This window comes from Xenopus tropicalis, chromosome 9, assembly GCF_000004195.4.
Source record: "Xenopus tropicalis strain Nigerian chromosome 9, UCB_Xtro_10.0, whole genome shotgun sequence".
Taxonomy (NCBI): Eukaryota; Metazoa; Chordata; class Amphibia; order Anura; family Pipidae; genus Xenopus; species Xenopus tropicalis.
The window spans coordinates 71,271,298-71,286,394 of NC_030685.2; the positions used below are offsets into that span (position 1 = coordinate 71,271,298).

A 15,097-nucleotide genomic window follows, 5' to 3' on the forward strand; every position below is an offset into this window, starting at 1 on the left:
TATCATAAAAATCATGACTGTATCCCTTTAATGGAGAGATCCATTACAAGTCCCTGACAGGCAGACGTCAAGAAAAAATGTAGACATTGCCATCTGCCTGAGCATTGGAGATGTGGCTAGAGATGTGGCTAGTGACTTTATAGCATTTCTGAGAGATCCCAGTAAGAAACATTACAGCCAATCTAGTTCAACTGAGGGAACTGGCAACCGGCACAGCTCCTCGTGGGCGGTCTGTTGTTGGATCCGACTGATTATATAACAGAACCCTTCTGCACAATTACGTGATTACACAGATACCAGATCAGAGTTCTTACATTTCTGTAGACTTAATTCCTTTGAAGTGGATCATTCACACATGTACAAGAAGGAAAATTCAAAAGAACATAATATTTAAATGGAGGAACCTGAAGGAAAGTAATCAGGAGCTCTTAGAAGCAATTAATTAGCGTAAAGTAACCAAAAAAAAATAAAAAAAGGAAACAAAACAACAAAAAGTAGCGATTTTCATTCCAATATTCATTTTCTCTTCATAGCAAATTTCCTTCTTTGTTCGTGCTCCCGGGGAAATGAGAAGTGTGCATTAATAGTCAGAGCCTCTTTGCTTGGAGTGTTATTACTGTGATCCCTTTCAGACACAAACACTTTTTTTTTTTAAACAAAATTCACGTTTTTAAAAAAAAAAAAAGAAATTATAAAAGGATTGTCTTATTTTTAAGATAATGAGTTCTCTTCAGGAAACTGCAGGTGACATGAAACACAAATGAGCTCTAAGTGGAAGGATTTAAAGTCCTGCTAAAGCATTTAATTTCTTGAGGATGGGAGTTCAGTTCAAGGTTACACTGTTATTGTGGGGCGAGCATCTACTCCTCTTATTCCTGTGTGGCTTCCAGCTACACGGCACAAAAGCCCATCGTTTTTAACTAATACGCGGGGAGGTATTAATCACTGCAGCATTTCTCAGAATAAAGCATTTCATGGTTTCGCTGCCTTTGACGATAATAGGATGCTTAATTAGTCAATAAGAACACTAGATTGCATGTTTTTATGGCTGTACATATGGTATTGATTTTGCTCTTCGACGCAAGATGAAACTAAATAAAAACACAATTAGGATTCTGATGCGACTTCGCTACATCGGCTACAGAATTGGAAATGAACTGAGACCCGATTCCATATCTATAGGAGAATGGCGGTTTGGGATTGTTTAGCAAAAAAAAAGCATTTAAGAGATGGTGTTTCCAAGCTGCTTCCCCCAACTGAAAGCTGCACAATTGAAGGAGTTTCCTATACTAATTAACACAATATTTTCTTATTGTATTTAAATGAGGACCATACATTAAATACTCAAATTATCCGCAATACTTAGCAAATAGCCACTCATCTACAGTAAATGATATACAACGCTGATGTGTATTTTTAATAGCTACACCTACACACCAGTTGCTGAAAATGTATAGTTTGATAATATCATTAAAGACTCCTACATAAGCAAATAATTCACATTTTTAAAAATGATTTCCTTTTTCTCTGTAATAATAAAACAGTACCTTGTACTTGATCCTAACTAAGTTATAATTACCCCTTATTGGGGGCAGAACAGCCCTATTGGGTTTATTTAATGGTTAAATGATTCCCTTTTCTCTGTAATAATAAAACAGTACCTGTACTTGATCCCAACTAAGATATAATTACCCCTTATTGGGGGCAGAACAGCCCTATTGGGTTTATTTAATGGTTAAATGATTCCCTTTTCTCTGTAATAATAAAACAGTACCTGTACTTGATCCCAACTAATATATAATTACCCCTTATTGGGGGCAGAACAGCCCTATTGGGTTTATTTAATGGTTAAATGATTCCCTTTTCTCTGTAATAATAAAACAGTACCTGTACTTGATCTCAACTAAAATATAATTACCCCTTATTGGAGGCAAAACAAGCCTATTGGGTTTGTTTAATTCTGGATAATGGATCCCATACCTGTAGTAGCTAAATCACGGATACCAGACCTTTTTTTTATGTCAGCTTTTATGATGTGTATATTTTAAGGCTTGATGATGCTGATTGATTGTTGCCCAAGGGTCTGCAGATGTATCTAGTAACATTTAGATAGTTAGAAGTTAGAGAAGATGCCCACTAATCCAACCCTTACTAACAGTGTTTTCTTATTAATAATGCTAAACAGTACAAAAAAAGTAAACATGCCTGGGGGGGTTCATCTTATATTCTTTTTCATACCCTAGTAGACTGCTTTCCAAAGAAAATGTAGCCCCGTGACATTGGTGGTCAATACAGGTTTTCATGACCTGCCGACTTGGGTTGTAGCTAATAGGGGTTTGATGTCTAATGACTGTGCCTAGGGTCCTATATAACCATTAAGAGAGAGATCTATCCCCTTTGTCACTGGTATCCATTTGTATTGTTCCTTTATTGTTATTATATGGGTTGCAGTGCGATTCTGGAAAAATAAATATATGTTTAACTTAAAACCTGATACTTTTAGAACCACATCAACCATTATATACCAGGCCTAATGTGATTTAGTGCTGGACTACTGTACTACATAGCTTGAATTTGGGCAGGGGTAAAAACTACCTACTGAAATACTGTGAATTAAGGCTAATAATATCAGTTGTAATCAGTGGCATAACTACTTGGTCTGCACCCCTATGGGGCTTGTGAAATGGTAGAGTGGTGAAATGTTGTCTGCATCATCAAAGATGGCTAAGTAAGTAAGCAAGTGGAAGTGTTTTTCAGCAAGATTCACTATGGCAACTCAGAATATATGTTTGGAAAAATTACTTTTCTTGTTGGAGTGGAAATATGTAAGAATCTGTGGTTATTATATACAAAAATGTCTTAGGGTTTGAGAGCAGGCTAAGGGCCATACAAATCCGGTGGAAGGTCTCATCCAGCCTACATGCTTCCAGTTCCTGATCTAGAGCATTATATTTGTCTGCTTGTTACTTAATCAGGAGGGTTGCTTAAAACACAGTATAATAATAATCCTCAAACCAATTTTGCTTGTCATGTACGATTGTTTGATGTGTAATGCCCACCATGCAGTAAATACCATGTGAAACGCTGACCTAGCAGCAATTGTCTCTGCAAATTATTTTCAGATGTTGGTAACCACATACTGATGACAAGACAAATGACAGTTGCTGAGAAGATGCTACCTAACGGTGTCTCTGTCTGACTGTCAAACCCAAAAAAATCGCTCATGCGTACAAGCCCATAGCCACTAGTGAGTACGAGCTGTCAGAGCAGTTCAGCACCATTCAGGAGTATTACTGTCCATGATATTTCCTGTAGCTTCTGTAGATATGTAGTGACATATACAGCTACAAATCCTGTCATTATAGATTTGTTAGTAACCTTTTCTGGCCACATGTAGTAAATGTGGAATTCTTAAATATTTTCATAAATTTTTTAATACATTATTCTCCAACCTGATACAAAAATATGAATTATACAGATGTATTAACTGTTGTCTCCAAGCACTTAATTCACTAACAAGCAGATCCAAGTCAATACTTTTTTTCCAACTCTGTGTAGGATAACTGGTCGAAACAAAAGTTTTGGCAGATCCTTGTGTATTGTGATCAGTGTCGGACTGGGACCCCAGGGGCCCATCAGAAAACCTTAGACCAAGGGCCCGCTCTCCAAACTATTTTTCCTCCTTTCCTCACTCAATCACTTTATTCTCCAAGTCTCTGTTCTCCAACATGCTAGCATCTGTCTCTCTATCCTTCTATCTATTCCTCCTCTTTGTTCCCATTCAGAAATAGGGAATGACCATGAAGTAGGCCAAATCGTTAGCAGCAGGAGGGCCCACTCCTGGAATCCTGGTGGGCCAGTCCGACACTGATTGTGATGGATTTTTGTGATGGAAAATATTGCATGTCAGTCAACCCAGAGCCGACTGACCCTCAAGCCATTTGGACCTTGTATGGTGAGCTTCTGTGGAACTAAACTGAGTGCAACAAATCTACCATTTTATGGTATATACAAAGTTATAGGTGCAATTTACTACCTGCAGGCAGAGTGCAAACTGCCTACTACAAACAGAATTGGCTATGTTTTGCAGCTCAGAGACTTACGTTCACCCCAGGAATACCACTCTGCCTGTGCTTGGGTGGGTGGTGGAGGATGCACGTAGGCTTCTGCAACCCTTAGTATTCTTGCACTTTAGTCTGGGGTCTAAGTATATGACCTCTCAGTGATACCTTACCTGTTTCATTACATATAGCATTATATAGTATATTAATATCACATAATAACCATAGGAAAAAAAAAGTCAACTGCTTTGCTGTATGTACACGACTCATGCCCTTCTAAACCTTATAGCGGCTCCGATGTTACTTTATATTTTAACATTCTAAATAACTTTTGTTGATTGTGTTTCCTCGGCCCCATTCTCTGCGGCTTGCATGTCTGTTTGCTTCCAATACCCTTACGCTACAGTACTTGTCAATAGCCACTGAGATACCTTTTTCACATCCCTTCTGTTCATCTTCATAACTATTTCAAGTCTCATTCTGAGGTGCACTTTAATATGAAATTCTTAATTATCATTTAATGCTTTCTGAATAAAGAGATAGTGAGGATAAACTGTATAAAACCCTTCAGACTGAACAGCCATCTGATTAATAGACTCAGTAATAAAGACATTACAGGACAAAAGAATGCTTAGCCAGGGTCACACTCCTTAATAGCTTTACAAAATGCATTCTTTTTTACCTCTGTATTGTAGGAACAATTGAAAGAAATCAGAATCTGAGGTTGACTGCTCCACGCGGTGTTAATATTTTAAGAGCTCCAATAAGAGATAAAATATTGGTGAATCTGGAATGCTTTTATCCCTAGGCTGCCTCGGAGCGTCGCATTGCACTTAAAACCTGCATGGTGCTCAGGGGGTTAAATGAATGCAACACAATATTCATCCTAATACGGAACCTCTCAGTTGTATAGATTTTATGATTAGCGCGTATTGGCATTTTTTTATTGACAACTAGTTTTGGCATTCCTCAAACTTACCACTTGAACCTTTGGGCAATAAAATGTCACTAACACAGCAATACTGAATTCATTATGCCTAAGCGCATGTTTAAAACATCTTTAGTATGTAAATGTTTGTGTCATGTTTCGCTTGTGTGCTTGAAATATACATTGCCATAAGCACTTGTTTTGCTTAAATACACAAATCTCGCTGGAGCCGCTGTCATGGAGGAAGGATATCCCTCACCATTCAGGATTATTACTCGCATATCATGCCAGGGATGAGGCAACCCTATTTATCTCCTGATGATTTCATAGCAATGTAGTGAATAGGAAGTAAGTAAGGCTTGTTCTTTTTCCTTATACCCAAGGACTGTATGCACAGAAAATCACAATCAATGTAGGAAAGTGCAAAAATAGTGTATAGCAAACCTTTTTTACTGGTCTTAGATGTAAAAGGTGTTGGTGAGCCACACAAGCATGAAAAAAGTTCTTCGGGGATGTCATTGGCTATTTGGTAGATACAGCTAGATCTAGAACAACTAGATACAGCAAGATCTCTCCAGTGATGCAATGGTCAGCTGTTCTACAACCACCACAACCCAGTCCATAGAGTTGTGATGTATCAGGCCAATGGTCCTCTTCTTCCAATGCACTATCCCCAGGTACTGATCTTCAACATACATTTCCATTGTTCCAGCATTCTCTGCAGTTGCGCATCTGCAGTAAAGAAATTGGCCAAGAATTTCTAAACCAGAAGAGTGTTGATCCATGGCACGTAGAAGAAAAGAAATCCAGGACACTACATTGTTGGAAGAACATGTGATCCCTAGACAAATGTAAGCTTGATTAAAACTACTTTAGGGAAAGGTAGAATGAGTGCCAATTAATTATGTACAGGTATAGGACCCGTTATCCAAGGGTATTCCGGATAAGGGGTCTTTCTGTAATTTGGATCTTCATTCCTTATGTCTACAAAAAAATCAATAAAACATTCATTAAACCCAATAGGATTATTTTGCATCCAGTAAGGATTAATTATGTCTTAGTTGGGATCAAATACAAAGCACTGTTTTATTATTACAGAGAATAAGGAAATCAATATTTAAAAATCTGAATTATTTGATTAAAATGGAGTCTATGGGAGACAGACTTTCTGTAATTCGGAGCTTTCTGGATATTGGGTTTTTGGATAAGGGATCCCTGTAACATGAGCACTGGCCTTAGGTTTGAAGTAAGTGATTTGAATCACAGAGGGAGGGGGTCCCTAAAAACTTGGCACCCCCGTTCATTCTACCTCATTCTCCCTAAAGTAGTTTTAATCAAGCTTACATTTGTCTAGGGATAACATGTTCTGAACAACTTAAGAGTAGTTCTAATAAATAGTTATTTGATGTTGACAGCATCAGAAAAATATTTCCTCCTAGTCTAACCTCTGCTCGAAGAAAGGAAATTAGGAGGGGGTTAAAAAACATTCATCCAACAGAAATATCTCAGGGGTCCATTCAGCGCGGAAGAAAGTATATCAACTTATATTACATCTCCACTGTACCTTTTTAAAGTCTTTTTAGTGACAGAACTGGATCGCGGTTTTATATCCATAAAATATGATTAAAACTTTGATACATTTTTTAGCTGAATGTTCCAACCATAATTAGGTGATTAGCTTCAGTGACTTACAGTTAGCTTTTTTGGCCTTATGAGTTAAGTCAGTTATATTATGGATATTTAATAGTCATTAAAGGCTAACATATCTACTGCTGGCTTTTTATTTAATAGGAAAGAGAAATGACTGGTAATAACAGCACACAGCATGTAGTCACTCAAGCAGTAATAGATGGGCTCCATGTTACTAAAACAAATATTGTAGGAACGCACATATATCTAATAATTCATATAATTACATTTACTTGTTGGGCAAACTGTCTTCAAAAAGGCAATCCTTTAGAATTGTATTTCAGGAGTTTATAAATTGCTAAAAAGAAGAAACTAAATGTTATTAACAATGGACTGATTTCAGGTTATCAGTAGTGATGAGCGAATTTTTTCGCCAGGCATGGATTCGCAGCAAATTTCCGCATTTCGCCATTGGTGAATTGTTTCACGAAACTTACGTGAACATTTTCTGTGAAAAAATTAGGCGCACAGAATTTTTTTTGTTGCGTGCCAAATTGGGCAGTCGTGTAAAAAAAAAGTGCGGGTGACAAAAAATAGACGCGGGCGACAAAAAAAATCGCGCTACATATGCCTTTTGCAAATTTTCCGCCATTTCGCGCAGTTTCTTGCCGTTTCGCGAGACAGATTCGCTCATCACTAGTTATCAGCTGGGCAGATCTCAGTTGCTCAAGTGCCTTTGTGACCATTACAATAGACAATAGCTTCCTACACCCAGTGCCCAGATTTCTTACCAACAGCCCCACCCAAAGCTTCTTTTCATAAAAATGGAAGTGCCCACATCCCTTTTACCTGTCCGAACTGGCTGGGTGCCAATACTCCTTTTCCCCAGTTCTGCCTCCCTTAGGTAAGTATTAAGTACAGGACTTTTCTGTGGTTTGTACCTGCTAGAACTCATTAGATGCAATTCTTAAGAATAGTATAGTCCCCAACTCTTTATACTATATTTGGTGAATGCAGTGTTGAAGTATGGCAGGGCTCCCCAACCTTTCTTACTTGCGAGCTACAGTCAAATGTAAAAAGACTTGGGGAGCAACACAAGCACCATAAAAGTTCATGGAGGAGCCAAATAAGGGCTGTGATTGGCTATTAGGCAGCCTCTATGCACACTATCAGCTTACAGGGGGCTTTATTTGGTAGCAAATCTTGTTATTATTCAACCAAAACTTGCCACCAAGTCAGGAATTCAAAAATAACTCCCTGGTTTGGGGGCACTGAGAGCAACATCCAAGGGGTTGGGGAGCAACATGTTGCTCATGGGCCATTGGTTGGGGATCACTGAGGTATGGGCAAACCGTTGGAATTGGCTCAACACAATAACAACAAAAGGTGAACCTTTATCTTCATCCTTATTATTGTTCTGTAACTTGGATTGATTTGTGTTGTTTACTCCCGCCATTGATATATATTCAGTAAATATAGTTTCATTGGCACCATGTATAGACACTTGTTTTTTTCATTTTAGATAACGAGTTGGATAAGTGGATCTTTTGTACATTTGACATCAGGGTAATAATATAGGTATTTTACGGAATCATTGCACTTGTTTACTCGCTGTCACATATCTGGTTACACATGATGCAGTGGTGGTGACATTTTACCTCTTCTTTGCAAAGGAAACATAGTTAAAAACTGATCCACCGCTAGCAATATTTTTATAATTGGCGCTGCCGCAGTCACATCCATAATTGTTAACATTTCACAGAGCAGTGAAAATAGTATTGCTTATTAACAAGCAGAGAGGTGCGAATGGCAACCACAATTGTTTTCACTATGCAGAGCTTTAGAACTATTGACCTGTTTTGACTCGGAGGTCCCTCAACGTGTTAATTGTGCTATTTGTAAACGCTTACGGAAAGCATCTCTGTCTTATAGGGCTTTTTGCATGAAAACAAAGAGCAGTTGGTGGAACATAAAGCGATCTATCGATTTCTGATGGCTCAAATTATTCACTGTTGTTTGGATACTCATTAAATTAGAAAAAAGTGTTTGTTCGATTACAGAGATGAGCTTCAATTAATTCAAATTTTTATCCGGTGTAAATGCCACTAAATGACTATTCCGCTGAAAAATTTAAAAGCAAATGTTGAGGTTTTTGGAAGGGGTAGAAGTATGCTTTTATGTTATTACTGAAGCTACTTAAATCAGTACTGAGTAGGGAATATTTTCTACCTAATGCAGATGTGCTATCCCCTAACACTGATGTCCCAAAGATGGCATTTTGCTTCATTGAAATCGCTGGGAGGGGTGGGCGATTTGGGCTAGCGCTACCCTAATTATGTCTAAGGGAACGGCAGGGAACAAGAGTACCAAAAAAGACTGATTTGCCATTTGCACCCTGCCTTTCACTTAATAAATGAGCCCTAATATCACAGAGGCTGAAGATGTCCAACTTGAGTTCCACCAGATGTTGTTGACCAATAACAGTGGGTCTTGTATTACAACATCTGTAGGTTTTGCATTTAATTTATTTATTGTGATGCTCAATAAAACAATGCCCCCTTCTCTCCAGGGCCCGTGGCCCTCTTAATTCAGAAGGTTCCTCCACTGACAATTCTGTTTGTCTTTTTTGCACCAGACTCACTATAAATTGTTCATGTAATGATTATGGCAACTGATGAAGGTTTTTATGATCAGCAAGTCAGCAAGATTAGGATGCCTATCTTGTTTAGCTGGGTTGGGAAAGGCAAAGTTTTTTGGCTAACATTCCCTATAAGGAAATAAATGTAGGAGCTAAATGGAACTGAATAACTTTGTTGTGCATTACTGATTCCATGTTCGTCCTTCTTGCTTTATTATTTCATCTCTCAATGAGACTTTGGAGCACACAAAAGGTATTCTGGTTTCTGGAAAAGGAAAAAATAAGAACGGCAAATTATTGTATGAAACATACATAAAGCCCCTGGCTAAAACGAGTATATTCAAAGATAATCTGCATTGAATTACATACTGGAAACTGTCCTAGATCTTGTCTTGATTCCATTAGCTGCTTTATTAGTTTTTAGAGAGCAATAAGCTTGTGCTGTAAGGATTAAACAGTGTTCAGATAATATTTGCGATTGTCCTTTTTCTCACAAACGCATTCTCATTTCGCTTTTTGTTCATAAAAAAAACTTTAAAGTATAACACATAAATGTTCCATTCACTTAAACAGAGTGTTTTTTTCCCCACAATTTATTTGGATACAGATACCTTTCATGGATGTAAAGATACAATGACCCTATTACCAGATGGGCCAGCCCTACTGAGATTTGCATCAGAAAGAGACTACCCTGGTGAGTAAATGTACCTACCTCCCAACTTCAAAATATGCACATCATGGCCTTTCCCTTAATCCAAGAAATGCCCAATTCTGCCCAAACCTGCCCCAACCATGCTCAATTTTGGCCCTTTTTGCAGAAGTTTATGGAACTATTCCAGTAAAATAGGACAGTCATAAGGTATAATTACTAATTATATCATTGATACACTATTATCTTTATATTTAGATGGGCCCATTTTACCTTTTTTTTATTGAGGCTTATTTCCTTTCCTTTTTGGCTTGGTTTCCTGGTATTAAATCTGGTTGTTACTAACACCCTAGTGTATATTTTTCTCCCAGTCCAGGGTAGTACTTAATAATATGCTATGGCTAAAAATCATTTTTGGGACCTTTTGCCCATTTTCCTTCTGTAAAGCACTGGTTGGAACATGTGCTGTGTGTATATCTTACTTTAAATGTCCTATGAAATCATTTTTGGCTACCCCTTCTTGGTGAACCATGTGAACACAATTTGAACATCAGTTCAGCATTTTGTATCATATAAATCTGGGTACATGACTATGGCATACAGGGAAAATACAGAATGCTGTGTTAGTGACACCTTTGCAAAGTATTTATTTTGTTTTCTGTTGTTGAGTAAGTTTCTTTTATGCTTTGCGAGTATATTCTGTTTTTTTTAAATGCAAAAAAGGCTAATGATAATGAAACTTATCCCTATCTTTATAGCACCATTTGAATTGTCCTCACTTATCATTAAGTTTTAGTTAAGAGTAAGGGCTCTGGCACACGGGGAGATTAGTCGCCCGCAACAAATCTCCCTGTTCGCGGGCGACTAATCTCCCCGAAATGCCATCCCACCATCGAAAATGTAAATTGCCGGTGGGATGGCATACGCGGCGGCGCGATTTCAGTGAAATTGCGGAAGTTGCCTTGAGAGGAAACTTCAGCGATTCTACTGAAATCGCACCGCGTATGCCATCCCACCGGCGATTGACATTTTCAACAGGATGGCATTTCGGGGAGATTAGTCGCCCGCGGGCGACTAAACTCCCTGTGTGCCAGAGTCCTAAAGGTTAGTTGGAGAGTAAGGATGAATAGGGGACTTTGTTTAACTGTAGTAGTAGCAGCTTACATTGATGGGTCTTGATTAGTGATAAGCAAATCTGTCCCGTTTCACTTTGACGAAAATTTTGCAAATCTTTCAAAACATTAGCGAAACGGCAGAAATGATGCGCGGCAAAAAAATTGTTGCACCATTTTTTTACTTTGAATTTCTTACATAGCGAATTTTGTCACCCGTTTTGCGAAACAATCCGCCAATGGCAAAAAGCGGAAATTTGCAGCTAATCCATGCCTCACTAGTCTTGATATATAATCCAACTTACCTTTCTTATTGTCTTGGTCAGCCAGGAGCAATCATGGATGGCAACCATTTATCTTTGAAGTTCTGAAAGTGTTGGTACAGAAAAAAGGAAATCAGTTTTAAAATTCTGAATCATTTGATTAAAATGGAGTCTATGGGAGACGGGCTCTCCATAATTTGGAGCTTTCTGGATAACGGATCCCATACCTGTACAAGGAAATTAACACAGGCAGGGATTAGATAAAGAAAGAAATTCACAGAGAATCTGATATGATACATTTACACCAACAATACATTCAGCTTTTAAATTTCTTATTGCTGTTGAAATGGAAATGTTAGGAGCAATAGTGGCTTTTCTTCCCGGGATGGCTTCTGCTTTAAATTGCTTATTCATTACTGTCAGTTACCACCCCACCTTCAGCGTTTGTTTAAATTGCTGTCAATTGAGAGTGTTTGCAGCCAAATTTCAATTTTTACAGTGTTAAAATCTCTGTTATAGGACGGAAAACAGACTCCACATTTGAACAACTAATAAAAATAGCAAAATGTGTCTCTTAATCCCAGTAGTTCTTAAAGCACTTTAGAATATTCTCTCGGTGCCACATCAGCCATAAATACTTATAGCGTTCTCTTCCAGCTCATCCTCCGCATTAAAATATCTCATGAATCCTTTTAAAGTGCAAGGAGCAACAGAATCCAACAACACCTATAAAATCACACTTCAATGAATGACAATCATGTATCAAAACATCCAAATTGAAAAGCACAAATGAAAAAAGTAATATCAAGTTTTTTTTTTGTATTGTTGCACAAAAACGAGTGTCAAAAAAACACAAAAAATCTCTAAAAGATCTTCCAGTTGTAAAGGGACATCTGCCATTGACTTATGCATGATCTCGATGGGTTTTAGCTAGGGATGAGGGAATCTGTCCCGATTTGCTTAGCCGAAAAATTTGCAAATCTTAGAAAAGATTTGCGAAATGGCGGAAAATCTTCAAAACTGCAAAAATATCCTACGCAAAAAAAAATTGACGTGCACAATATTTTTTTGACAAGCCCGTAAAAAAAATAGTTTTTTTTTAAACGCACATCATTTTTTTACACGTGCAGCGGAAGATTTTTTGACAATATTTTGATGCGCAGTGAATTTTTCTACGGTGAATTTTGAATTTCGCAGAACAATCCGCCAATGATGAAATGCAGAAATTCGCTGCAAATCCATACCTGCCAAATTATTTCACCCATCACTAGTTTTAGCAAGTAAATGCCCTCTTAAAACTACTTATGCATTTTAAAAAAAGAACTGCACAGGGTTGTCACCATTCTGGAACTGATCTCTATATTACAGGTATCAGACCCCTTATCTGGAAACCCATTATCCAGAAAATTCTGAATTACGGAAAGGACAACTCCCATAGACTCCACTTTAATGAAATAATTTTAAATTTTAAAAATGGTTTCCTTTTTCTCTGTAATAATAGTACAGTACCTGTACTTGATCCCAACTAAGATATAATTACCCCTTATTGGAGGCAGAACAGCCCTATTGGGTTTATTTAATGGTTAAATGATTCCCTTTTCTCTGTAATAATAAAACAGTACCTGTACTTGATCCCAACTAAGATATAATTACCCCTTATTGGGGGCAGAACAGCCCTATTGGGTTTATTTAATGGTTAAATGATTCCCTTTTCTCTGTAATAATAAAACAGTACCTGTACTTGATCCCAACTAAGATATAATTACCCCTTATTGGGGGCAGAACAGCCCTATTGGGTTTATTTAATAGTTAAATGATTCCCTTTTCTCTGTAATAATAAAACAGTACCTTGTACTTGATCCCAACTAAGATATAATTCATCCTTATTGGAACCAAAACAATCCTATTGGATTTAATTGCTGTTTAAATAATTTTTTTTAGTAGACCCCTTATCCTGAAGACCCCAGGTCCCAAGCATTCTGGATAACGGGTCCCATACCTGTACACCAACCCTTCTAATCACGAATGGGGTTCCTGATCACCTTGCTGTTCTTCTCTCCAATAACCAAATTGATTCTTTCTCAAAATGTTAATAACTTTAAACATTATAATAATAACCTTTTTAATAACTTTGAGTGGTAGTGGGTAAAATAATTCATGGTGGCGGTGATTCTAATTTTGATGACTGCTTGTCATTATGCTCCTATGCAAATATTCTCGCATTGTGAGGGTTGTTTACTCTTTGACGTTACTTGCTTAAATACTCGAGGCCGAGAGAAAGCTGCATAAAATTTCAAGTGCCGCTGTCAAATCTTATTTTTGAGACTGGTTTTGATACATATGACAACTAATTTCAGACAACCCGGCAGTATGATTGACATCACTAAATAAAGCTTATTGTCCTTGCGCTTGAAATCATAACTTTGTTGACTGTTTCTGTTAAACAAGCTCTTTATCTGTCATTTTTCTTTTCCCTCGGAGCTTGTCACAATTAAACACCGGCATCGTCAGGAGTTGCGGCGCTCCATCTGTCAGAGATGTAAAGCAGGAATACTTAAGCAAAATTTTTTCTTATGAGAGGGAATGCGTAGCCAGCAGCAATATTTTTCCATAAAAGGGAAATTTTTGAAAAGTAACAAAATAGATAGCGAATTTAAACCTGTAAAGTGCTTAACTAAAGTCTTAAAGAATTTGAGCACAAACCACATTACTGATGTATATATATATACAATCAAACTTTGAAATGAAAACAAAAGAAGTTCAACGTCAGGTTTGGAAATTCTTTGGAAAAGCACCAGTTTTGTACAGTTCATAAATTGAACAAGTTAATAATTTTGCAGTGATTTTATGTCCTCTGAATAGGTCCCCAGTGGGACGCCATAGCCATCAATCTTTAGTTTAGTTTGGCACACCACCAGTTTGGCCATTTGGTGATCAGGTTAAGTTCTCAAGTTTGTTAGTGTAAGGCCACTGTAATATATGCTGGCTTCATAGCTTTATGCCCAGTGATTGGCAGGCCAGCTGGGTTCCCTAGGCAACCTGGGCAGCCACCTTGCTCCACCATGAGTGAGAATGCTCGCACACAGTGATGATGAGGGGGTGGAGAGATGAATACGCATTGGAGGGTTCTGGTGGGACAGGGATCATCAGTGGGTCTGAAAGGCCTTGACTAGCGAGAGGTACATGCCTAGCACTCCCCCCAGCATTGGACCTGCCTAGTTCTGGCAACATGTTGCTCCCCAACCCCTTGGATGTTGCTCTCAGTGCCCCCAAACCAGGGAGTTATTTTTGAATTCCTGACTTAATAAAGTCCCTGTAAGCTGATAGTGGGCATAGAGGCTGCCTAGTAGCCAATCACATCCCTTATTTGGCACCTCCATGAACTTTTGAGTTGCTCTCCAAGTCTTTTTACATTTGACTGCGACCCCTCATGTAAGGCATGCAGGATACATTTTTCCCGTACTCTTTTACTACATTTATGAAAGATCAAACTCGCTGTCCCCTTTTTTTTATTACAATAATATATTTCTAACAATTTCATTTTCATTTAATTCATCTAATGATTTTTATAATGGATTTAAAAAGCTGGATACTTACTGCTTAACAGCAAAATGGAAAGAAATGAAATCCCGTATCACTGTGTTTTATGCGCAATCGTACAGTATTTTTCCATTCTGTATATGATGTCAAACTGTCTCTGAGGATAATTGTTAGTCAATACAATAATAACACAATACAATAATAAGTAACCTTATTCTATTTATTTAATGGGGCCTTTCTGATGGAAATCAATGTCATTTAGGTTCACGTGTCTTTA

General features: G+C 37.8%; 1 protein-coding gene across 3 annotated transcripts in view; it reads left to right on the forward strand.

The window, feature by feature from the left end:
• fign (fidgetin, microtubule severing factor) overlaps nucleotides 1-15,097 on the forward strand; it is a 138,067-nt gene that overhangs the window by 64,390 nt on the left and 58,580 nt on the right. For 2 of the 3 annotated variants that reach the window (XM_004917701.4, XM_004917700.4), the window contains one exon: nucleotides 9,864-9,950. The exons of the other annotated variant lie outside the window; for it this stretch is intronic. In XM_004917701.4, the coding sequence (XP_004917758.1) occupies nucleotides 9,890-9,950 (61 nt within the window). In that variant the 5' untranslated portion in view covers nucleotides 9,864-9,889. The remainder of the gene's footprint in view (nucleotides 1-9,863; nucleotides 9,951-15,097) is intronic. 3 annotated transcript variants of the gene reach the window in all.